This window comes from Salmo salar, chromosome 19, assembly GCF_965601325.2.
Source record: "Salmo salar chromosome 19, fSalSal1, whole genome shotgun sequence".
In the NCBI taxonomy this organism is placed as follows: domain Eukaryota; kingdom Metazoa; phylum Chordata; class Actinopteri; order Salmoniformes; family Salmonidae; genus Salmo; species Salmo salar.
This window is the reverse complement of record NC_138309.1, coordinates 37049298-37074993: the sequence shown is the minus strand read 5'-3', so window position 1 is coordinate 37074993 and position 25696 is coordinate 37049298. Positions and strand designations below refer to the sequence as shown.

Here is a 25696-nt window from a genome sequence, read left to right as displayed (position 1 = left end):
GAATCTGCTGGCTATCTCCACAAGAGATCGGAAAGCAAATAGTGCGATAAAACTACACTCGACAACCCTAACTAAGAACTAACACTTGTCATTATAACGTTAATTATATGATAGCAAAACAATGCAAAGTTTGAATAAGTAAGACTGCTGCAGGACGATTGAAAACAGATTGATTCACCCCCCCGTCTCGTCTATACGAGCAGCGAGCAGTTGTTCTACAAATTTGCTGACGGTCGAGTACATCCAAGTGTGCCTCTCTGACAAAGAAGCAAATTGACAAAACACTTGGCAACAAGGTCGAGCCCAATAAAGTCGTTTAAAAAAAAAAACACTGAATTCTAACCAAATAATAATCGCCAAGAATTACATCCTTGTTTAGGAGGCGTGACACATTTCACTTTGAGGTTATAACATAAAACCAAATAGCTGTCGACGAGTTACCGATCTCGGTGGCTACAATGTCAACCCCGAGACAACTCCGCTGGTACAGTCAATTCCCCCGACTCGAAATAAGTGTTAACCAGGAATTATCAGGCAACAACAACAACAAACACAAAAATATATAAAAACGACGAAATCCTTTCGACGAGGAGGAAACATCGAAATGTGTCAAGCTGCAGCAGAACAACTACTACGGCCACTAGAAGGAGCGAGTTCTGACTCAATTGCAACATTGTTCCTGGCCTCCTAAAAAAAAAAGAAAAATCAAAGCAACAAAAGAAATGTAGCCTAGTTCAGATTCGCTATTGACTTGTGAAACTATAAAAACGTAGCTAACGCTACTGTATTGGAAGTCGATGTAAAGGCGAGGGGAATATATTTTTTGTACTGATGTAGGCATAGTCTTACGTAAGGACTAGCTCTGACTCCAACAAGGCAGTATTTTCTCCCAATCAGTTAACGTGAGCTATTCGATGCCTACCCAGGCAGCCACACCATTTAGAAAGTGACCGTCGTGTTAAAAAAAAAAAAAAAAAAATTCCACCACAACAGTCGGTTTACTAGTCCAGTAAGAAAGTGATCCTCTCAGTACGATTATGAAACAATTCGACAACACGGCAGGTTACAATGAATGACGTTAGCAAAGTCGCATTGTTCCAACACAATAAATAAAGTATGACATTTTTAAAAACGAGGAAATAGGTTACCCTAGGCTGTTACACTATTCATAAAATAAAAACGATCGGCCGATTAAATGTTAGGTTAACGTGTGCATTTAAGAGTTACGATTCCATGTTCACGATTGATGTTTCATTCATCCCCCTAGATTAATTTTGATCACATTACAATCCGTTTTTTTTCAGGGCATCGAAATTCAATGTAGTCAAGTAGGTATTTTTTCTTCCTTCACCGTCCTAAGGCATGCAAAAGCACGATCCCTTACCTATGAAGTCAAGTTGTTAACGTTCAGATTAATCCATAAAATCATTTAATCCGACAATTGTCCAGTTTTTTTTTTTTTTTTTTTTGCGTTTGTCCGCTGACCCCCGGTTCGGTTTGATGTTGGTATGTGAATTCGACAAAGTCGTAAGCCGTGTCGGTAGCCAGAGAGCTTTTTTTCCCCTCTGTGATCCTCTCTCTCTCTCTCTCCGCTTCTGAAACTGACTGACAGATAAACAACACCACCCACGGACATCAATATGTTCGCTCATTGGACAACACCTCGGAAATACCGCCCTTTGGCTTGTAATGATTGGCTAGTTTCAGATTACAAAAAAATTATAATAATAAAAAAGTAAAAATGGTTCCGATATATATTTCAATGACGCCATGGAAACAGCAAGGCAATGGTAGCATGGAGATGTAGTCGTCGACGACTTATTTACACCCTACATAGGCTGGAGAGAGACGACGTAAAAAAACGACTATACCCAGAGTTCCTAGCGCGGACAGGCGTCCTGGAAAATGGTTTGTTTGAGTGCCCCACCTACTCCTGCGCTCGCTCTGTGAATGAGCCATGGCGTATATAGCTAGCAGTACGAACGGATGAACATTTATTTTTTCCGACCAAATACATTTTTTGTTTTACACGTCTTATTGCCGACTCAGTGTAATCGCTATCATGGTGTGTTTTTTTTAAGAGAACTATGGCAATATTTGATTGTATAGTTACTTGGCGTCTAATCGTAAGTTCATACTGATCAATTATGATCGTAATATTTTTTTTTGGTGGATGTTTAAATAAATTATCTTGGGGAAGAAAAAAAAAGCTTGTTGACCTGATCGCTAATGTTAGCATTTTGGCTAGCTAAGAAAAAGGGTCTGAAAGCGGAAGTGGGGACGTTTCCGGATACCGGCTGGCAAGGTGGGTGGAGCTTTATGTTTAACGTCTACAATATAAAGTTGTTTCTTTGTGAAATATGACTAGACAACAGAACAAAAGAGAGTAGCAAATAAGCTGAAACTGTTCAATTGTTGTTGTTAGTGACTATATTTTCTCCTTTGTTTTGTTAGCTAGTGGCTTTGTGAGCTGGCATTTTAGTTGGAGCACTGTAAGCAGCACAATCATTGCGTGCTCATTGCTCATAGAAAGATATATTATATATAAGGTTACACATTCGTGATCGTTTTGCAGTTGGATTCTCAACAACCGTGAAACTACAATGATGAAGCCCTTTGTCAGTTTCACAGAATTAGAATAGAACGTTAATTTATTACACTGAACAAAAATGTAAACGCAACATGTAAAGTGTTGGTCCCATATTTCATGTGCTGATACGAAAGATCACAGAAGTTTTCCATACCCACAAAAAGCTTATTTCTCAAATTTTGTGGCCAAATTTGTTTACATCCCTGTTGGTGAGCGGTTCTCCTTTTGCCAAGATAATCCATCCACTTGACAGATATGCAATGGCGATTTTAGCATGTAAATCTTGGGGCAACCTTTTTTTTTTTTTTTTTTTTTAATGCATGCCAGGAAAGCAATAACACTAAACAATACATTAATTGCACTATAACTGTGACAAGCGGTGCCCACAAACTGTTAGGTCCTACATAATGCTGTCCCAACCGCAGAGTCCATACACCTTACCACTGCTACACCTGGCTATCAGCGCAGCCTTATTTGGCAGCGAAACAGTTCCTTCAGCCTCATTTACTGCCTTTAAAAAAAACATAGCTGATATGGCTGACTTGCTTAAACAAATGTGGTTTCTAATGACAACTGAGGTGTACAAACTATGGCATAAGGGAACGACAAGAGGATAAGAGGCAACAAGTCATTTAGATTAAGACATTAATGAACGAGGTAAGACGGACGGAGTCAATATAACTATTTGTTCAGCACCTGAAATGTACAGCGACAGAATTCAGAACATCGGCCATTCTTACAGTATTCTCCCTGTACACCAAGTCAGAACCATAGGATAAATAAAGGGGGCAGACAATGAAAGCTCTTACAATATTCAATGATAACATTTCTCTACAACAGGCTATATAAACAGGCTACATGTGCACCAAGTCAGAACAGTAGGTGAAACTATGAGGGGGGAAAGGGACCAAATTATTAGGGTGAGGCACATGGGCTACTAACAGCTTACTACACAACATACACTTAGGTTGAATCATGACTTAGGTTGAACAACAAGGTTGAATCATGACTTCAGTGATCTTAAGGTTGTTGCTCTAGAAAGAAGCCCGAGTTCCCAACTTGCAATTCCGAGTTGGATGACAGTTAAATGTATTTATTTCCTGAATTCCCAGTTATCTTGAACTCACTGAAGTCTGACATTTATCAGTTGGTGAGGTCCCTCAGTATGGTGATAATATGGTATGGTGGTAATATGGTATGGTGAGGTCCCTCAGTATGGTGATAATATGGTATAGTGAGGTCCCCCAGTATGGTGATAATATGGTATGGTGAGGTCCCTCAGTATGGTGATGGTATGGTGAGGTCCCCCAGTATGGTGATAATATGGTATGGTGAGGTCCCTCAGTATGGTGATAATATGGTATGGTGAGGTCCCTCAGTGAGGTGATGGTATGGTGAGGTCCCTGGTCATTCCCAGCCCTACTATGTATGCGACTGTAAGTTGATATATTTTGGTAGCCTGCCCTAGACAATATTTCAGAATTCGTGGGCAGTCCATTATATTAAAATGTTTGAATTCAAATTTATTGCTGACAGGTCCACAACAATTTGTCATTGTTCTCTCTTTCAGAAACTGACATTCCTTTGCCAAATACAGCATAAATTGCTGCAATAGATGTAAACATTCTGCCAACACAATAAATTGACCCGTAGCTTATGTAAAATATGATAGTATATGGTCAGTCTACAGTATTGCTGTGACGTCAATTCCTATTTAATCTCAGAGCCTATAGCAAGGCAGGACATCAAAACACAATCTGTTGATAAGAAGAATATTAAACAACAATTTGTATTTAGCATAGAAGTGTGGGCTGAACAAATTACCCTACTTTTGAAATAGTTCTGAATATACACTCAAACAAATAGTCTGCTCATTCTGAACGTTTAAGTTTGTGGGGGGGGGGGGGGAAATCACTGCAAAATATCCACACTTTCTGCCCACACCTCTACAGCAATGTGTTAAGTTGCCTTTGCTCTTTCTTTTGGAGACTGTCGTAGTCTAATGCCAATAGAGGCATTATTCAGCAAAAAAAAGGGGGTTATTGTCACCATAAAAAGTGTATGGAGGTCATTTTGCAGGTGGAGTTTTAATGCCCGTTCACTCGCACACAGTTTTACTTCCAGTCTAATTTATAACGGGAAAACGCGTATGTATGGTGTGCACCAAGTTTATAAATGTAAATATTTTTGTATGTGCACAGAATTTTCAGAAATAGTGCATGCCGGACTTTAGTGTGAAATTGACGCAACGGTTATAACTGAGGCCCCAGGCACCTGCTGGTGAATTTTGTTTTAAATTCAAACTGTCAGCACAGATTCAACACACATTAGCTTCTCAGGTAGCAAACGAAAGTTAGCTAGCTAAAGTGCAGATAAAAGGGGGCTAGTTGTATAGCTAGCTAGCTAGCTAAAGTACAGATAAAAGGGGGCTATTTGTATAGCTAGCTAGCTAAAACACAGATAAGAGGGCTAGTTGTATAGCTAGCTAGCTAAAGTACAGATGAAAGGGGGCTAGTTGTATAGCTAGCTAGCTAAAATACAGATAAAAGGGGGCTAGTTGTATACCTAGCTAGCTAAAGTGCAGATAAAAGGGGGCTAGTTGTATAGCTAGCTAGCTAGCTAAAGTACAGATAAAAGGGGGCTATTTGTATAGCTAGCTAGCTAAAACACAGATAAGAGGGCTAGTTGTATAGCTAGCTAGCTAAAGTACAGATGAAAGGGGGCTAGTTGTATAGCTAGCTAGCTAAAATACAGATAAAAGGGGGCTAGTTGTATACCTAGCTAGCTAAAGTACAGATGAAAGGGGGCTAGTTGTATAGCTAGCTTATCTTTTGGTTTAAACAAGGCAGAAAAGGACAATCTCCACAAGCTTTGTAACTTCAAATGGAAAGAAGCAGAGAGGATAATATTTTGTTTGAATTGAGGTGAAATGAATGTTATCTAGCTAGTTACATAAAACAGTAAGGGCTTCCAGTGTCAACCCGTTCATAAATGGTAAAGAGGGTTAGTGTTCCCGCTAGGGATGGGTGGTTTACGCTTTTACTATATTCTGGTATTGATGCACGGACCGGTTTGGGGTTTTTGTATAACGGTATTTTAATGTTTGGTTTGTTAAATGTTAGTTTTTTTATAGTTTGCTCCGTTTGCTACTTGGAAATCCTCACTCTCCCTCTCATTCCTGCTGCATGCTGCTAACCACACCAAGCCCTGCCCCCTTATCACTCAAGGAGAGAGCAGATGCTCAACCACAGTCACAAGCACTTTCTTGCTGTTCACTCTGCAGTTTTAGTTTATTAGGATCCCCATTAGATACTGCACATAGAGCAGCTTCTCTTCCCTGGGGGTCTACATACAACATACAAATACATGACAGAGACAAGAGACAAGATACTATTCATATTGTTAAATGAGATCTTTAGAGAGGTGCTGTGATACAATATGTTGTTAAGTCTAAATGTTATTTTTGGCAGAGTGGCAGATCATTCCATAATGACATGGCTCTATACATAACTGAGTGACATGTTAAATCTGTTTTTGGTTTGGGTCCCGTGAAGAAACCCATAGTGATGGATCTGGTGGGGTATGTCTGTTCTGAAGTGAATGCAAATAGAGTATACAAGTGGTTAGGCCTTTTCAACACACATTTCTTTAAAAGACTGAGCAGAAATTGACTACTTCTCTTAATCATGAAAGGCTATCGTGTGTGTGTGTGTGTGTGTGTGTGTGTGTGTGTGTGTGTGTGTGTGTGTGTGTGTGTGTGTGTGTGTGTGTGTGTGTGTGTGTGTGTGTGTGTGTCGCGCGCAAGGTGTGCTGCTCTGTTTTGAGCCAGCTGCAGCTTTGCTAGGTCTTTCTTTGCTGCACGGACAGTAATGAAGATCGGACTTGTTTTTTTAACAGACATACCTCTTCCCCCATCTTCACAAAAACTTTGTCAATATAACTTGACCATGATAACTGACCGTCCAATGTTCATACCTTTTATGCACACCTCCAGTTGTGTAGGTCTGAGAGGAACGCTTTGAACCAAATACAATGCTTTTGGTTTTAGATGTATTTAAGTCCAATTTATTGGTATCCTTTCTGACACTGACTGTAACTCCTTGCTAAGAGTCTGTGAGCTCACTGGCTGTAGGTGCCGATGTGTAGAGTGTACAATCATCAGCAAACAGTCATTTTAGCTTCTTCTAAGACAAGTGGCAAATCATTTTGTAAGAATGGAGAAGAGTAACGTCCCAAGGCAACTGCCCTGAGGGATACCGCACTGTACATATCTGATGTTAGAGAAACTTCCATTGAAGAATACTCTGAGTTCCATTGGATAAATAACTTTCCAATCATGTGATGGCAAGTGAGTTTACTGTACATACAGTACCAGTCAAGAATTTGGACACCTACTCATTCCAGGGTTTCTCTTAATTTATTTTACTATTTTCTACGTTGTGCAATAATAGTGAAGACCTCCACTATGAAATAACACATATGGAATCATGTAGTAACCAAAAAAGTGTTAAACATCCAAATATGTTTTATATTTGAGATTCTTCAAAGTAGCCACACGTTGCCTTGATGACAGCTTTGCACACTCTTTGGCATTCTCTCAACCAGCTTCACGAAGTACTCACCTGGAATGCATTTCAATTAACAGGTGTGCCTTGTTAATTTGTGGAATTTCTTTCCTTCATAATGCATTTGAGCCAATCAGTTGTGTTGTGACAAGGTAGTGGTGGTATACAGAAGATAGCCCTGTTTGGTAAAAGACCAAGTCCATATTATGGCAAGAACAGCTCAAAAAAGCTAAGAGAAACGACAGTCCATCATTACTTTAAGACATGAAGGTCAATCAATCCGGAAAATGTCAAGAACTTTGAAAGTTTCTTCAAGTGCAGTCGCAAAAACCATCAAGCACTATGATGAAACTGGCTTTCATGAGAACCGCCACAGGAAAGGAAGACCCAGAGTAACCTCTGCTGCAGAGGATTCATTAGAGTTCAGTAGAGTTACCAGCCTCAGAAATTGTAGCCTAAATAAATGCATCAAAGCAAATTTTATTTGTCACATGCACCGAATACAACAGCTGTAGACCTATACCGTGAAATGCTTACTTACAAGCCCTTAACCAACAATGCAGTTCAAGAAAGAGCTAAGAAAAATATTTACTGAATAAACTAAAGTAATAAAGACTTCAAGTAACAGACACATCTCAACATCAACTGTTAAGATGAGACTGCCTGAATCAGGCCTTCAGGTCGAATTGCTGCAAAGAAACCACTACTACAGGACATCAATAAGAAAAGACTTGCTTAGGCCAAGAAACATGAGCAGTGGACATTAGACCGGTGGAAATCCAAATTTGTCCAAATTTGTGATTTTTGCTTCCAACCGCCATGTCTTTGTGAGATGCAGAGTAGGTGAACGGATGATCTCCGCATGTGTGGTTCCCACCGTGAAGCATGGAGGAGGTGTGTAGGTGTGGGGGTGCTTTGCTGGTGACACTGTCAGTGATTTATTTCGAAATCAGTGCACACTTAACTAGCCTGGTTACCACAGCATTCTTCAGTGATATGTCATCCCATCTGGTTTTGGCTTAGTGGGACTATCATTTGTTTTTCAACAGGACAATGACCCAACACACCTCCAGGCTGTGTAAGGGCTATTATTTGACCAAGAAGGAGAGTGATGGAGTGCTGCATCAGATGACCTGTCCTCCACAATCACCCGACCTCAACCCAATTGAGATGGTTAGGGATGAGTTGGATCACAGAGGGAAGGAAAAGCAGCCAACAAGTGCTCAGCATAATGTGGGAACTCCTTCAAGACTGTTGGAAAAGCATTCTAGGTGAAGCTGGTTGAGAGAATGCCAAGAGTGTGCAAAGCTGTCATCAAGACAAAGGGTGGTTACTTTGAAGAATCTCAAATATAAAACTGATTTTGAGTTGTTGAACACTTTTGGGGGGGTGGGGTTACTACATGATTTCATATGTGTTATTTCATAGTTTTGATGTCTTCACTATTATTCTACAATGTAGAAAGTAGTAAAAATAAAGAAATCCAGGAACGAGGAGTGTCCACACTTTTGACAGGTACTGTAGCTGATGTTGGAAATGCCTCCATTGATGAATACTCTGTTCTATTGAATAAGTAACTCTCCCACCATGTGATGGCATGTGATGTAAAGCCATAACAAGTAAAAAAAATAAAAATAATCTGTAACAACAATATATGATCAATAACCTCAAACGCTACACTGAAATCTAACAATACAGCTATACTGAACAAAAAAATATGAACGCAACATGCAAAGAATTCAAAGACTTTACTGAGTATAACGAAATCAGTCATTTGAAATTCATTAGGCTCAAATCTGTCTTTCACATGAATGGGAATAGAGATGTTCACAGATATAAAATCAACGGTATGGGTGTGGCTCAGAAAACCAGTCAGTATCTGGTTTCACCACCATTTGCGTCATGCAGCGCAACATCTCGTTGTGGAATGTTGTCCCATTCCACTTCAATGGCTGTGTGAAGTTTCTGGATATCGGCGGGAACTGGAACATGCTGTCATACACATCGATCCAGAGCATCCCAAACATGCTCAACGGGTGACATGTCTGAGTATGCAGGCCATGGAAGAACTGGGACATTTTCAGCTTCCAGGAATTGTGTACAGATCCGTGCGACATGGGGACGTGCATTATCATGCTGAAACAGGAGGTGATGACGGCGGAGGAATGGCACGACAATGGGCCTCAGGTTCTCGTCACGGTATTGATGTGCATTCAAGTTGCCATCGATAAAATGCAATAGTTTTCGTTGTCCGTAGCTTACGCCTGCCCAAACCATAACCCCACCACCACCATGGGGCACTCTGTTCACAACGTTGACATCAGCAAACCGCTCACCCACACGACTCCATACGCGTGGTCTGCAATTGTGAGGCCGGTTGGACGTACTGCCAAATTCTCTAAAACCATGTTGGTGGCTTATGGTAGAGAAATGAGCATTCAATTCTCTGGCAACATTTCTGCCAATTGCACGCTTCTGAAAACATGAGACATCTGTAGCATTGTGTTGTGTGACACATTTTAGTGGCCTTTTATTGTCCCCAGCACAAAGTGCACCTGTGTAATGATCATGCTTTTTAAACAGCTTCTTGATATTCTACACCTGTCAGGTGGATGAATTATCTTGGCAAATGAGAAATGCTCACTAAAGGGGATGTAAGCAAATTTGTGCACAAAAATGTAGATACTTTCTGGTATCTTTTATTTCAGCTCGTGAAACATGGCACCAACACTTTACAAGTTGCCTTTTTTTATATTTGTTTTTTTATTTTTACTCTGACATGCCACGACCCACCATTAGCATAGTTTGACAACACTGTTTGTAAGCTTTCCAATTATATCAAACTCAACATTTTGTCTTTTCCAGACATGGATGTCATGGCAGGGTAGGGTATGCGTAATGGGTCAACTTTGAGCACCTTTTATCTCCTGAATGTTTTGGCAAAAAAGTCGCTTTCTTACCCCTTCCATGGACAAACATGTATGGAAAGCTAATTTTTTGTTTAAATCGAAAGGGATACTGTCAAAGTGACTGGTGTTTAAATCCTTTTGTATTCAGTCACTCAATTAGCCATGCTAGCTGACAATGTTTATAATGGGAAGTTTGACTAGCCAGCTATCTAAACTCGTAGTAATCATGAACATATACTGACTCGGCAAGAAGGTCACATGCCCACGGACCTTGACCTCCAGGGGGCCCCCATTTTGATTTTGTTATTCGCTCTGTCATAACTTTTTTTTTCAGTCACTTTGGCACATGTTTCAGATATGTGGTATTTTTTCAAAAGTTTTAAATACAAAATTATGAACTGATAACACTTGTAATGCCCCCTGTCTTATGTTCAAAACTTTTTTTGATTGTTAATTCATTGGGATTTCACATCTTTCACCACTGAAGCACTACAGGAATATGGCTCTGAACATAAACAGTAACACCTCCACCGTAGGAATTCCTGTCTCTTCTGTAGATGTATTGTTACTACTGTATTATCAAAGGAAGTATCTGAGTCTCAGAGATGGTCAATATATGAATGTTATCTGATGTAAGCAAGTCTCTGATTTCATTAACCTTATTTCTAAGGCTACATACAGTGTACAAAACATTAGGAACACTTTCCTAATATTGTGTTCAACCCACTATTGTCCTCAGAACTGCCTCAATTCATTGGGGCTTGGACTCCGTGTCGAAAGTGTTCCACAGGGATGCCGGCCCATGTTGACTACAATGCATTCCACAGTTGTCAAGTTGGCTGGATGTCCTTTGGGTGTTGGACCATTCTTGATACACACAGGAAACTGTTGAGGGTGAAAAACCCAGCAGCGTTGCAGCTCTTGACACAAACCGGTGCGCCTGGCACCTCCTACCATACCTTGTTTAAAGGCACTTAAATATTTTTTGTTGTTGCCCACAATCCATGACTCAATTGTCTCAAGGTTTAAAAATCCTTCTTTAAACCGGTCTCTCCTCCTACACTGATTTTTGAAGTTGATTTAACAAGTGACATCTGATAGGGACCACTGCTTTCAGCTGGTCAGTCTGTCATGGACCAGAGCAGATGTTCCTGCAGTACATACTTTCATTTTAATCCCAGCCCACATCTCCACGAGGCCTCTTGCCATCATTGTAAATATTATTTGTTTATTAATTTACTTGCCTGGTAAAATAAAGAATTATAATTAAATGCGTAGGATCAATCGTCAGAAATAGGGTATTGTGAAACAGTTGCTACTGTAAAAATGTAGCACAGTGTTTGAATGCCATTTCTGCCCCATGCAACATTGTACAAGAACCTTTTTCTACTTGACTTGTCAACTGATACAGTATCGCCTGTCTCTGCTTGAAATTCATCTTCCTCGACAGACCCTGTCCCTTGTTATTGCTAGCTTCAACAGATTAAAACCCATCCTCTGCCTCACTCAGTCTTTTCAACCTCTCTTTTCCCTCCAATCCTCCTCTCTTAACCAATTACCCAACTCCTTCTGAAAATATTCAACTTTTTCAAGCCAAAATCTATTTTTAGCCTCCTCGGGAGAGACATACTAAGCCCTGTACTCCCTCAGTCTCTCTGACATGTCAACTGTGTGACCTTTTTATTTTTATATAGACAGGTGTTTCTTTCTGCTGGTTTTTTGAAAAATATATTTAATTCATTTTGAAATTAGGCTGTAACAATTATAGAATAAGTCAAGGTGGTATGAATACACTGTACATGTGAAAATTGCACCAAATGACTTAAAAAAAAATGTTCCACCCCCATCTAAAAGAAATATGTAGAATTGCAGGACATTAACTGGAAAACTGCAGAAAAAATATACCTGCCCCATGGCAAAATGTGTAGAATTGCAGGAAATTAACTTTAAAACTTAAAATGTTCTCCGCCATCAAGAGGGGGCCACTAAAATGTTTTGCCACCATCACAGCTCTAGCCTGGCTTCCTGAACTCACTAGGGACTTTATCTCATATTAATCATGTCCGTCTGACAGTGTTTCTTTTTGTTTAAAATCTCTGAATTATTTTAGATTACTTTGATCAAGTTGGCTATAAATCAATATCTGAATGTGCTGGAGTGACAACCACTCCCTCCCACCTTCAAGTGATGCCAAGTGATGTCAGATTTCACATCCTACGCCACACAGGCGTGCGGTAGGACCTGGGGTGTCCACACAGGCGTGCGGTAGGACCTGGGGTGTCCACACAGACGTGCGGTTGGACCTGGGGTGTCCACAGATTTATAAGTGAACATGTTGGTGCGAGAGGTTTTAGGAACATTTTATATATATATATTTTTTTTTTACATTTTAGTCATTTAGCAGACGCTCTTATCCAGAGCGACTTACAGTAGTGAGTGCATACATTTCATAAAAATTGTTTTTTTTCTCCCCGTACTGGTCCCCCGTGGGAATCGAACCCACAACCCTGGCGTTGCGAACACCATGCTCTACCAACTGAGCCACACGGAACTCATGCCCTAAATAGTGCACACGTTTTGACCAGGGACAAAGGTAGTACACTATGTGTACAGAATAGATTTTTGTTTATTTCTTAGATCACTTTCTATACTCCTGCAGGTTCATTGATTGGTGGAAACCACAAGTGATGGATGGAGACATGGATTCAGCAGGACCGGAGAGGATTCTGCTGGAACCCTACAAGTACCTGCTACAGCTGCCAGGTACACATATGCGCACACACACACACACACACACACACACACACACACACACACACACACACACACACACACTGTGTAGCTGCCAGGTACACACTGTGCAGCTGTCAGGTAAGGAAGGCCCTACAGCCATGATACCAACATGTCAGAAACAGCTGGTGGTCCTTGGCTGTGTGGTTTTCATTAAATTCACATAGCCTGTATGAGACGTTTGTCGACTACAAATGTCCTCCCCGTCTTTCAGCTCTTATTAGTTATCTTAGTCCTATTCTCTATACGTCCTCCTTTTGATCAGAAGCCCTAAATAAATAGGACGGCGTTAGCTTTTTCTGGAGATGACGTCGCCGTGTAATTTAATGGACTAGTGAGCAGAACATCAAGCTGTTGGGAACAGCCCCTTGAGGTAGTGATCAACATGACCATCTGCCTTAAAAACGGCACTCCTGTCTCCTTCTCACCTCATTTAACACCTGATTTACTAAACAAAAGGCACTTTCCTTTTTTTTTGTTCTCTATTGTTTCTCAAACAACGGTGGATGCTGATAACATCATGGATTCCCATCAGACCAAATCCTTCAGTAACCTACTCCTTGAACTTTTCAGTTGTCAAAAAAAACAAAAAAAAAACACTGTTTTGCTCAAAACATATTTTTTACCCTTTTAGTGCAGTATTATCGAACTCATTCCATGGAGGGCCTAGTGTCTGCTGGTTTTTTGTTTTTCCATTCAATTAAGACCTAAACAACCAGGTGAAGAGAGTTCCTTACTAATTATGTGATGTTAATTCAACAATCAAGTACAAGGGAGGACTGAAAACCTGCAGACACTCGGCCCGCCGTGGAATGAGTTTGACATGTGCTTTAGTGTGTGTACTTTACTGTAGTCACGGTGCATTCGGAAAGTATTCAGACCCTTTGACTTTTCCCACATTTTGTTACGTTACAGCCTTATTCTAAACTTGATTAAATATTTTTTTTCCCTCAATCTACACAAAATATCCCATAATGACAAAGTGAAAGTAGGTTTTAAGAAATGTTTTGCAAATGTATAAAATAAATACATACCTTATTTACTTAAGTATTCAGACCCTTTGCTATGAGACTCAAAGCTGAGCTCAGGTGCATCCTGTTTCCATTGATCATCCTTGAGATGTTTCTACAACTTGGTTGGAGTCCACCTGTTGTAAATTCAAGTGATTGGACATTTATTTGTAAAGGCACACACCTGTCTATATAAGGTCCCACAGTTGAGGTCCCGGTATCCTGCTTAATTACAACAACAGAAAATACACAGAATATAAAGAATGAACTGCGTCTGTCAAGATTGTAAAGGTATTTTTATTTATTTTGTACCTTTTACCATTAAAAATGTAGACTTAGAGGACAGAGAAACTGACCCCTGGTATAATTTGGGATGCTTTTAAGGCATTCATTAGGGGAATGATAATCTGAAATTAAATCTGAGTTAGAAATTAATCACTATTTTAGAAAAAGGCCATAAAAAATATATTAAAATGTCTGAACTTCAGCAGGAATATGGTCTTTAACTTTTAGAAGAGAGACAACAATTACAAATACATTCATTTGAAACAATGCAATTAATGACAATTTGAAAAGCTTCTATGAAAAATCTATGTAAGTCAGAATTAAACAGTTGGACTGAACCTACAGTCTTCTTAGACCAACACGACTGACAAAACATAATCACTAAACACAGATCACCCCCAAAATAAATATTAGACAGTGTTAAAACATTCACATGGAGAAAAGAACCAGGAATGGATGGCTTTCACATAGAAATCTATTTAACGTTTTGGGACATAGTGCCATCCCTATTTACACAAATGACAACGCACACGTCACTTAATTCAGTACTTCCTAGTTCCATGTATCAAACAGTTAGTTAGGTTATATTAAAACCAGGAAAATCTGAAGTGTCCCCTGCTGATTAGACCCTTTAAGTTTAAAAAAAAGTTTTTACCAGACTTGATAGATATTAGTCAAACGGGGTTTATTAAATATACACACTTCAAAAACGAGATAAACATTTAGCAATAATGGATGTTGATGCTGAAAAGGCTTTTGACCGTCTTGAATGGCCTTTTACTTTCAAAACTTTGGACGCTTGCAACTTTACAGCTGAAATAATACATGTAATAAATGTCCTAAAGCAAAGATATATGCAAATAATACATTATCAGATGAAAAGGGCACAAGACAGGGATGTCCTCTCTCCCCCTCGTGTTTGCGCTGGCAATTGAATTTTTTGGGGCCTTCCTCTATACCAGGCGGTGTCAGAGGTCCTGGATCGCAGGGAGCTCAGCTCCAGTGATGTGTTCCTACATGAGTAGGAAGTACATGGGGGGACATTCTCAATTGGGCAAAAGTCTCATCTCCTCAACTCTTCCGTCCTCTCTCGTCCATGACCCAGAAACCGATAAGTGGTCGAGGAGAGTGTCAAATCATTAGTATTCACACCTCCTCCAGAACCTTCTCTCCTAAACAAAACTGACAAAATAACTGTAGAAATGCCTTTCATCTTTCCTAGTAAACCCATTCGGGTTTATAGAAGGGTTTTTCATCTTCTAGTAAACCTGTTTTTTTACTGTAGAAGGCTTTTATCATACTCCAGATTCAATGGTATGTTTTCTGGTATGTGTCACAAAATAGTACTCTATTCCCCATATATAGGGCATAGAGTGCCATTTGGGATACAGTCCTGGTTGTTCAAAGTAAAGAAGTGGGGCCTCAGGAAATACTTTTTAGCTTCTTGTTGAGCTTTGAAACATGTTTGTGTGACAAATGGCACCCTATTCCTTATGTAGTGCACTACTTTTGACCACTATAGAGAATAGGGTTCCATTTGGGACACCAACATGTGGTCTCACAGAGGTCTGGACAAAAGTAGTGCATTCTATAGGGAATAGGGTTCCATTTGGGATGCAAGCATGGCAGTGGTCTTTGTTTGTGTCCTTTTTTCTTTGTCTTTTTTTTTATTAAACTTTTTTCCTTTTGGACTTTTTCAGGAAAACAAGTACGGACTAAACTCTCTCAGGCGTTTAACCACTGGCTCAATGTTCCCGAGGACAAACTTCAGGTAAGGACCAGGATGTTTCAAATGAGCTTATTTCCCAAATGGGGGTACCTGGTCAATAGTAGTGCACTATGAAGGCAATAGGGTGTGTTTTGTGATGCATCCTTTTAACATTCAGCTTTATAAATACTCTGTAAATACAGGTTTGTACGAAAATCCTGAAAAAGTAATGTAAGTTGAAAATGTTGTGTTCCAGGCCTGTAAAAGTCATGGAAATTAGTTACATTTTGGTTCATGTAATTCATTTCGGCACACTTAAAAAAAAAAAAAATCAATCACTTACAAATCTGGCACCACCTGTGTATGTGTGCCAATGGAGAGAGAGTGAGACATTGCAGCAGCAGGTCACTGTAAAGTAATGATAAACAACAGACTCTAACTAGGTACAGCCTTAGGAAAGTATTCAGACCTCTTCACTTTTTCCACATTTTGTTACGTTGCCTTGTTCTATAAAAGATTGAATACAAAAAAATCCTCAGCAATTTACACACAATATCTCATAATGACAAACCGAAAACAGATTTGCAAACATTTCAAAAAAGAAACTGTTAAAAAAGAAATACCTTATTTACATAAGTATTAAGACCCTTTGCTATGAGACTCTAAATTGAGCTCAGGTGCATCCTGTTTCCATTGATCATTCTTGAGTTGTTTCTACAACTTGATTGGAGTCCACCTGTGTTAAATTCAATTGATTGGACATAATTTGGAAAGGCACACACCTGTCTATATAAGGTCCCACAGTTGACTGTGCATGTCAGAGCAAAAACCAAGCCATGAGGTTTAAGGAATTGTCTGTAGAGCTCCAAGACAGGATTGTGTCAAGGCACAGGTCTGGGGAACTGTGCCTTGAGCCCGGACTTAAACCTGATCGAACATCACTGGAGAGACCTGAAAATAGCTGTGCAGCAATGCTCCCCATCCAACCTGACAGAGCTTGAGGATGTGCAGAGAAGAATGGGAGAAACTCATCAAATCAAATTTTATTAGTCACATGCGCCGAATACAACCTTACAGTGAAATGCTTACTTACGAGCCCCTAACCGACAGTGCAGTTTCAAAAAATAAGGACAAGGAAAAAGAGAAAAAAGTAACAAGTAATTAAAGCAGCAGTAAAAAAATATGTATACACACACCCACAAGAGGGGGTGCCGGTACAGAGTCAATGTGCGGGGGCACCGGTTAGTTGAGGTAGTATGTACAGTTGAAGTCAGAAGTTTACATACACTTAGGTTGGAGTCATTAAAACTCGTTTTTCAACCACTCCACAAATTTCTTGTTAACAAACTATAGTTTTGGCAAGTCTGTTTGGACATCTACTTTGTGCATGACACAAGTCATTTTTCCAACAATTGTTTTCAGACGGATTATTTCACTTATAATTCACTGTATCACAATTCCAGTGGGTCAGAAGTTTACATACACTAAGTTGACTGTGCCTTTTAACAGCTTGGAAAATTGCAGAAAATGATTATGTCATGGCTTTAGAAGCTTCTGATAGCCTAATTGACATAATTTGAGTCAATTGGAGGTGTACATGTGGATGTATTTCAAGGCCTACCTTCAAACTCAGTGTGTCTTCCAGACATCATGGGAAAATCAAAAGAAATCAGCCAAGACCTTAGAGAAATTGTAGACCTCCACAAGTCTGGTTTATCCTTCGGAGCAATTTCCAAACGCCTGAAGGTACCATGTTCATCTGTACAAACAATAGTACGCAAGTATAAACACCATGGGACCACGCAGCCGTCATACCGCTCAGGAAGGAGACGCGTTTTGTCTCCTAGAGATGAACGTACTTTGGTGAGAAAAGTGCAAATCAATCCCAGAACAACAGCAAAGAACCTTGTGAAGATGCTGGAGGAAACGGGTACAAAAGTATCTATATCCACAGTAAAACGAGTCCTATATCAACATAACTTGAAAGGCTGCTCAGCAAGGAAGAAGCCACTGGTCCAAAACCGCACTAGGGTTTGCAACTGCACATGGGGACAAAGATCATACTTTTTGCAGAAATGTCCTCTGGTCTGATGAAACAAAAATAGAAATGTTTAGCCATAATGACCATCGTTATGTTTGGAGGATAAAGGGGGATGCTTGCAAGCCGAAGAGCACCATCCCAACTGTGAAGCACGGGGGTGGCAGCATCATGTTGTGGGGTTGCTTTGTTGCAGGAGGGACTGGTACACTAAGCAAAATAGATGGCATCATGAGGTAGGACAGTGATGTGGATATATTGAAGCAACATCAAGACATCAGTGAGGAAGTTAAAGCTTGGTCGCAAATGGGTCTTCCAAATGGACAATGACCCCAAGCATACTTCCAAAGTTGTGGCAAAATGGCGTAAGGACAACAAAGTAAAGTTATTGGAGAGGCCATCACAAAGCCCTGACCTCAATCCTATAGAGAATTTGTGGGCAGAACAGAAATAGCGTGTGCGAGCAAGGCCTACAAACCTGACTCATTTACACCAGCTCTGTCAGGCAGAATGGGCCAAAATTCACCCAACTTATTGTGGGAAGCTTGTGGAAGGCTACACAAAACGTTTGACCCAAGTTAAACAATTTAAAGGCAATGCTACCAAATACTAATTGAGTGTATGTAAACTTCTGACCCACTGGGAATGTGATGAAAGAAATAAAAGCTGAAATAAATCATTCTCTCTACTATTATTCTGACATTTCACATTCTTAAAATAAAGTGGCGATCCTAACTGACCTAAGACAGGGAATTGTTACTTGGATTAAATGTCAGGAATTGTGAAAAACTGAGTTTAAATGTATTTGGCTAAGGTGTATGTAAACTTCACTGCAGCAGCAGTAGTGTCAGTGTGGTTAGAGTCCAGTGCAAAATTAATTTAAAGAAGGGGGTAAATTGTCTGGGTCCATTTGATTAACTGTTCAGCAATCTCATGGCTTGGGGATAGAAGCTGTTTTGGAGCCTTTTGGTCCCGGACTTGGCGCTCTGGTATCACTAGCCGTGCGGTAGCAGTGAACAGTTTATGACTCCAGGCGGCACGAGTCTTTCACAATTTTTAGGGCCTTCCTCTGACACCGCCTTGTATAGAGGTCCTGGGTGGCAGGAGGCTCGGCCCCAGTGACGTACAAGCCCGTACGCACTACCCTCTGTAGCGCCTTGCGGTCGGAGGCCGAGCAGTTGCCATACCAAGCGGTGTTGCAACCGGTCAGGTTGCCCTTGATAGTGCAGCTGAATAACTTTTGAGGTCCCTGACACATCTTTTCAGCCTCCTGAGGGGGGAATAGGCGTTGTCATGCCCTCTTCACAACTGTGTTGTTGTGTTCGGACCATGATGGGTCCTTAGTGATGTGGACACAGAGGTACTTGAAGCTTTCGACCCGCTCCACTACTATGGGGACGTGCTTGGCCTTCCTTTTCCTGTAGTCCACAATCAGCTCCTTTGTGTTGCTCTCCTGGCACCACACAGGTCTCTGACCTCCCTATAGGCTGTCTCGTCGTCGACGAGCGTCAGAGCCGGTGTAGTAGAATTAGATCTTAATCCTGTATTGAGACTTTGCCTGTTTGATGGTGAGTCAGAGGGCGTAGCGGGATTTCTCAAGTGTCTGGATTAGTGTCCCGCTTCTTGAAAGCGACAGCTCTAGCTCGGTGCGGATGTTGCCTGTAATCCATGGCCTCTGGTTGGGATCTGTACGTACGGTCACTGTCATTGGATGAATCCCGAAACATATTCCAGTCTCTGCTAGCGAAACAGTCCTGTAGCTTAGCATCCGCTTCATCAGACCACTTCCGTATTGAGCGAGTCACTGGTACTTCCTGTTTGAGTTGTTGCTTGTAAGTAGGATTTAGGAGTTATGGTCAGATTTGCGAAAGAGAGGGAGAGCTTTGTACGCATCTCTGTATGTAGAGTAAAGGTTTTAATTTTTTTCTCTAGTTGCATTCTATGCCCTCTACCCTATATACCCTCCCTTCTCTATACCCTCTCTACTCTATACCTTCCCTTCACCCTTCACCTTCTCTACACCCTCCCTTCTTTATACATTCCCCATAGCGTCCCTATGCCTTTTCTATCTCTCTATACCCTCCCTATACCTTGGCTTCAACAAATGGGTTGTGGTTGTCCTGCAGCACCATGTAACAGCAAGAACCCAAGGATTTTCTGAGGGTACTTTTGATACAATTGGAGAGAGAGACCCCTTTAGCTACTTTGACTGTGTTTTAGGGGTGGAGAATCAAATTCAGTGATGAGTTAATTCTGTCACTTCCTCGTGTATTAAGGACTGTTCCCCAGGCAGCGGCTGGTGGTGATAGTACAAGCAAATAGTTAACATTTATTTAACATCCCTTGAAAACGACACATAGTTGTCAGTGGTTTTAACAGAGCTAGGAGTCTCTTTTCCCCCCCGCAGGATGATGTATTACACTGCTACACAGGATGCTGTATTACACTATGCTACACAGGATGCTGTATTACACTATGCTACACAGGATGCTGTATTACACTATGTTACACAGGATGCTAGCTACACGGGATGCTAGCTACACTTATGCTACAGTATTCTTGATGGTGCTGAGGCTGTCAGATCATGTTAGCTCTGCTGTTCTACATGTGTCTGTCGGTCTGTGTGCTGAATGTTTTATGAGTCTTCTCTGGAGAGCGAGAGAAAGGCAGTAAATCTAGATATCCCCTCGCGGGCAGTACAAGACAGAAAGGGGATACCTAGTCAGTCGTCGAACTGAAATGTGTCTTCCACATTTAAACCAACCCCTCTGAATCAGAGGGGTTACACACACACACACACACACACACACACAGCTCTGAAGTGACAACGATGCTGAAGAGTCTGCTTAGGAGACAAATACTCTCAACTGTTTGAATAATAAAAATAGAGTTTAAGTTACCTGTGATGAATGCTGAAAACAAAAACTGTAATTTCTATATGCAGGAAACCCTATTTTAATAATGGGCATGGTAAGAATTGACTACCAAAGTGCGAGTCATAATTCCCATGACACCTTCTAGCAAAATCTGAAAAGCGGTTCCTTCATTTATTCCATAGGATATTTTTAGATTAACTTAAAATAAGGTCTGTGTTTGGTTTAGGCTTACACCACCTTGCCAATTTTATAACTGTGTAGGTATCCATAGGATATAACTCTGATCAATATAAGCCAATAATTTTTTTTGTAGAGTGGATTTATGAAAATATGTTGACAACGTTACCTAGTGAGATTTACACGGGTATCAAAACACCGAGGCGGTTTAAGCACAAAACACAGACCTTATTTGAAGTAGATCAATACATTCTCTATGGAAGACATGAACGGTAAAATAACGAAGGAATCGCTTTCAAGTTCAGCCGCAAGTTATTACAGGAATTATGACGCGTCGACTATTTCTCTCTAAACCATATACCTTTGACTATTACGAGCCTGCTGCTGCCTACCACCGCTCAGTCAGACTGCTCTATCAAATATCAAATCATAGACTTAACTATAATATAATAAACCTTAGTTTCCGGATTTGACCATATTAATGACCTATCATCTCGAAAACATTATTCTTTCAGTGACATACGGAACCGTTCCGTATTTTATCTAACGGGTGGCATCCATAAGTCTAAATATTCCTGTTACATCGCACAACCTACAATGTTATTTCATAGTTCCGTAAAATTCTGGCAAATTAGTTCGCAACGAGCCAGATTCTGTATAGCCTGATTCTGCGTGCAACGAACGCAAGAGAACTGACACAATTTCACCTGGTTATTATTGCCTGCTAACCTGGATTTCTTTTAGCTAAATATGCAGGTTTAAAAATATATACTTCTGTGTATTGATTTTAAGAAAGGCATTGATGTTTATGGTTAGGTACAGTCGTGCAACGATTGTGCTTTTTTTTCGCAAATGCGCTTTTGTTAAATCATCCCCGTTTGGCGAAGTCTGCTGTCTTTGTTAGGAAGAAATAGTCTTCACATTTCGCAACAAGCCAGGCGGCCCAAACTGCTGCATATACCCTGACTCTGTTTGCAAGAGAAGTGACACATTTTCCCTAGTTAAAAGAAATTCATGTTAGCAGGCAATATTAACTAAATATGCAGGTTTAAAAATATATACTTGTGTATTGATTTTAAGAAAGACATTGATGTTTATGGTTAGGTACACGTCGGAGCAAAGACAGTCCTATTTCGCGAATGCGCACCACATCGATTTATATGCAAAGCAGGACAGGCTAGATAAACTAGTAATATCATCAACCATGTGTAGTTAACTAGTGTTTATGATTGATTGATTGTTTTTTTTTTATAAGATAAGTTTAATGCTAGCTAGCAACTTACCTTGGCAACGTAAAGCAGGTGGTTAGAGCGTTGGGCTAGTTAACGTAAGGTTGCATCCCCAAGCTGACAAGGTAAAAATCTGTCGTTCTGCCCCTGAACAAGGCAGTTAACCCACCGTTCCTAGGCTGTCATTGAAAATAAGAATGTGTTCTTTAACTGACTTGCCTAGTTAAATAAAGGTTTAAAAAAAAAAATATATATATATATATATATATATATATATATATAATTTAAATAAAATTTAAAAAAATCGGCAAATCCATGGCCAAAATTAACCATTGTTATGAAAACTTGAAATCGGCCCTAATTAATCGGCTGACCTCTATTAGATACTACTGCACTGTTGGAGCTAGGAACACAAGCATTTAGTTAGATACTACTGCACTGTTGGAGATAGGAACACAAGCATTTAGTTAGATACTAATGTTGGAGCTGGGAACACTAGCATTTAGTTAGATATTACTGCACTGTTGGAGATAGGAACACAAGCATTTAGTTAGATATTACTGTTGGAGCTAGAAACACAAGCATTTAGTTAGATACTACTGCACTGTTGGAGCTGGGAACACAAGCATTTAGTTAGATACTACTGCACTGTTGAAGCTGGGAACACAAGCATTTAGTTAGATATTACTGCACTGTTGGAGCTAGAAACACAAGCATTTAGTTAGATACTACTGCACTGTTGGAGCTGGGAACATAAACATTTAGTTAGATATTACTGCACTGTTGGAGCTAGGAACATAAGTATTTAGTTAGATACTAATGTTGGCGCTAGGAACACTAGCATTTAGTTAGATACTACTGCACTGTTGGAGCTAGGCACACAAGCATTTCACTACACCCTGAGTAACAGCTGCTAAATATGTGTATTTGAACTCCGGTCCCCTCGCGGGCAGCACAACTCCTGGGCTCTTGATATTTCAGTGAGCCCAATGCCCCTGTGACTTGAGGTATATAGAAAATTCAAGGGTGTGTGTGTTTTATACGAGATGCCCAATTTAAGAGACATTTGTTCTGTTCGCTCTCTCTCTCTCTCTCTCTCTCTGTGCGCTTGCTCGCTCTCTCTCTCTCTCTGTGCGTTCGCTCTCTCTCTCTCTGTGCGTTCGCTCTCTCTCTCTGTGCGTGCGTTCACTCTCTCTCTCTCTCTCTCTCTGTGCGTTCGCTCTCTCTCTCTCTCTGTGCGCTCGCTCTCTCTCTCTCTGTGCGTTCGCTCGCTCTCTCTCTCTGTGCGATCGCTCGCTCTGTCTCTCTGTGCGCTCGCTAGCTCTCTCTCTCTCTGTGCGCTCGCTCTCTCTCTCTCTCTGTGCGCTCGCTCGCTCTCTCTCTGTGCGCTCGCTCGCTCTCTCTCTCTCTGTGCGCTCGCGCTCTCTCTCTCTGTGCGCTCGCTCTGTGCGCTCGCTCGCTCTCTCTGTGCGCTCGCTCTCTCTCTGTGCGCTCGCTCGCTCTCTGTGCGCTCGCTCGCTCTCTCTGTGCGCTCGCTCTCTGTGCGCTCGCTCGCTCTGTGCGCTCGCTCTCTGTGCGCTCGCTCTCTCTCTCTCTGTGCGCTCGCTCTCTCTCTCTCTCTGTGCGCTCGCTCGCTCTCTCTCTCTCTCTGTGCGCTCGCTCGCTCTCTCTCTCTCTCTCTCTCTCTCTGTGCGCTCGCTCGCTCTCTCTCTCTCTCTCTCTCTCTGTGCGCTCGCTCGCTCTCTCTCTCTCTGTGCGCTCGCTCGCTCTCTCTCTCTCTCTCTCTGTGCGCTCGCTCGCTCTCTCTCTGTGCGCTCGCTCGCTCTCTCTCTCTCTGTGCGCTCGCTCTTTCTGTGCGCTCGCTCGCTCTCTGTGCGCTCGCTCGCTCGCTCATTCTGTGCGCTCGCTCGCTCTCTGTGCGCTCGCTCGCTCGCTCTCTCTGTGCGCTCGCTCGCTCTCTCTCTGTGCGCTCGCTCGCTCTCTCTCTCTCTGTGCCCTCGCTCGCTCTCTCTCTCTCTCTGTGCCCTCGCTCGCTCTCTCTCTCTGTGCGCTCTCTCTGTGCGCTCTCTGTGCGCTCGCTCGCTCTCTCTCTCTGTGCGCTCGCTCGCTCTCTCTCTCTCTCTGTGCGCTCGCTCGCTCTCTCTCTCTCTCTGTGCGCTCGCTCGCTCTCTCTCTCTGTGCGCTCGCTCTCTCTCTCTCTGTGCGCTCGCTCGCTCTCTCTCTCTCTTTGTGCGCTCGCTCGCTCTCTCTCTCTCTCTGTGCGCTCGCTCGCTCGCTCTCCCTCTCTGTGCGCTTGCTCGCTCTCTCTCTGTGCGTTCGCTCTCTCTCTCTCTGTGCGTTCGCTCTCTCTCTCTCTCTCTCTCTCTGTGCGTTCGCTCTCTCTCTCTCTCTCTCTCTGTGCGTTCACTCTCTCTCTCTCTCTCTCTGTGCGTTCGCTCTCTCTCTCTCTCTCTCTCTGTGCGCTCGCTCTCTCTCTCTCTGTGCGTTCGCTCGCTCTCTCTCTCTGTGCACTCGCTCGCTCTCTCTCTCTCTGTGCGCTCGCTCTCTGTGCGCTCGCTCTCTCTCTCTCTCTGTGCGCTCGCTCTCTCTCTCTCTGTGCGCTCGCTCTCTCTCTCTCTGTGCGCTCGCTCTCTCTCGCGCTCGCTCGCTCTCTCTGTGCGCTCGCTCGCTCTCTCTCTCTCTGTGCGCTCGCTCGCTCTCTCTGTGCGCTCGCTCGCTCTCTCTGTGCGCTCGCTCGCTCTCTCTGTGCGCTCGCTCGCTCTTTCTGTGCGCTCGCTCGCTCTCTGTGCGCTCGCTCGCTCTCTGTGCGCTCGCTCGCTCTCTGTGCGCTCGCTCGCTCTCTCTCTGTGCGCTCGCTCGCTCTCTCTCTCTCTGTGCCCTCGCTCGCTCTCTCTCTCTCTCTGTGCCCTCGCTCGCTCTCTCTCTCTCTGTGCGCTCGCTCGCTCTCTCTCTGTGCGCTCGCTCGCTCTCTCTCTGTGCGCTCGCTCTCTCTCTCTGTGCGCTCGCTCGCTCTCTCTCTCTCTGTGCGCTCGCTCGCTCTCTCTCTCTCTCTGTGCGCTCGCTCGCTCTCTCTCTCTCTGTGCGCTCGCTCGCTCTCTCTCTTTGTGCGCTCGCTCGCTCTCTCTCTGTGCGCTCGCTCGCTCGCTCTCCCTCTCTGTGCGCTCGCTCGCTCTCTCTCTCTCTGTGCGTTCGCTCTCTCTCTCTCTGTGCGTTCGCTCTCTCTCTCTCTCTCTCTTTCTCTGTGTGTTCACTCTCTCTCTCTCTGTGCGTTCGCTCTCTCTATGTGCGCTCGCTCTCTCTCTCTCTGTGCGTTCGCTCGCTCTCTCTCTCTCTGTGCGCTCGCTCTCTCTCTGTGCGCTCGCTCTCTCTCTCTCTGTGCGCTCGCTCTCTCTCTCTCTCTGTGCGCTCGCTCTCTCTCTCTCTGTGCGCTCGCTCTCTCTCTCTCTGTGCGCTCGCGCTCTCTCTCTCTGTGCGCTCGCTCTGTGCGCTCGCTCGCTCTCTCTGTGCGCTCGCTCGCTC

At 42.3% G+C, this 25696-nt stretch overlaps 2 protein-coding genes and 1 non-coding gene across 5 annotated transcripts in view; 1 reads left to right on the top strand and 2 right to left on the bottom strand.

Annotated features, from left to right (window-relative positions):
- Window positions 1-1574, bottom strand: part of arid4b (AT-rich interaction domain 4B) — a 240505-nt gene extending 238931 nt beyond the window's left edge. For all 3 annotated transcript variants that reach the window (XM_045702251.2, XM_045702252.2, XM_045702253.2), the window contains exon 1: window positions 1385-1574. The gene's annotated coding sequence lies outside the window, so the exon portion shown is untranslated. The remainder of the gene's footprint in view (window positions 1-1384) is intronic.
- A 432-nt stretch (window positions 1575-2006) lies between these two features.
- Window positions 2007-25696, top strand: part of ggps1 (geranylgeranyl diphosphate synthase 1) — a 42487-nt gene continuing 18797 nt past the window's right edge. Inside the window, 3 exon segments of the mRNA NM_001141776.1 lie at window positions 2007-2305; window positions 12724-12827; window positions 15850-15920. Of these exon segments, the coding sequence (NP_001135248.1) occupies window positions 12752-12827; window positions 15850-15920 (147 nt within the window). The 5' untranslated portion in view covers window positions 2007-2305; window positions 12724-12751.
- Window positions 12543-12616, bottom strand: trnaa-cgc (transfer RNA alanine (anticodon CGC)). Its single transcript has one exon. It is a non-coding gene; the product is annotated as a tRNA-Ala (tRNA).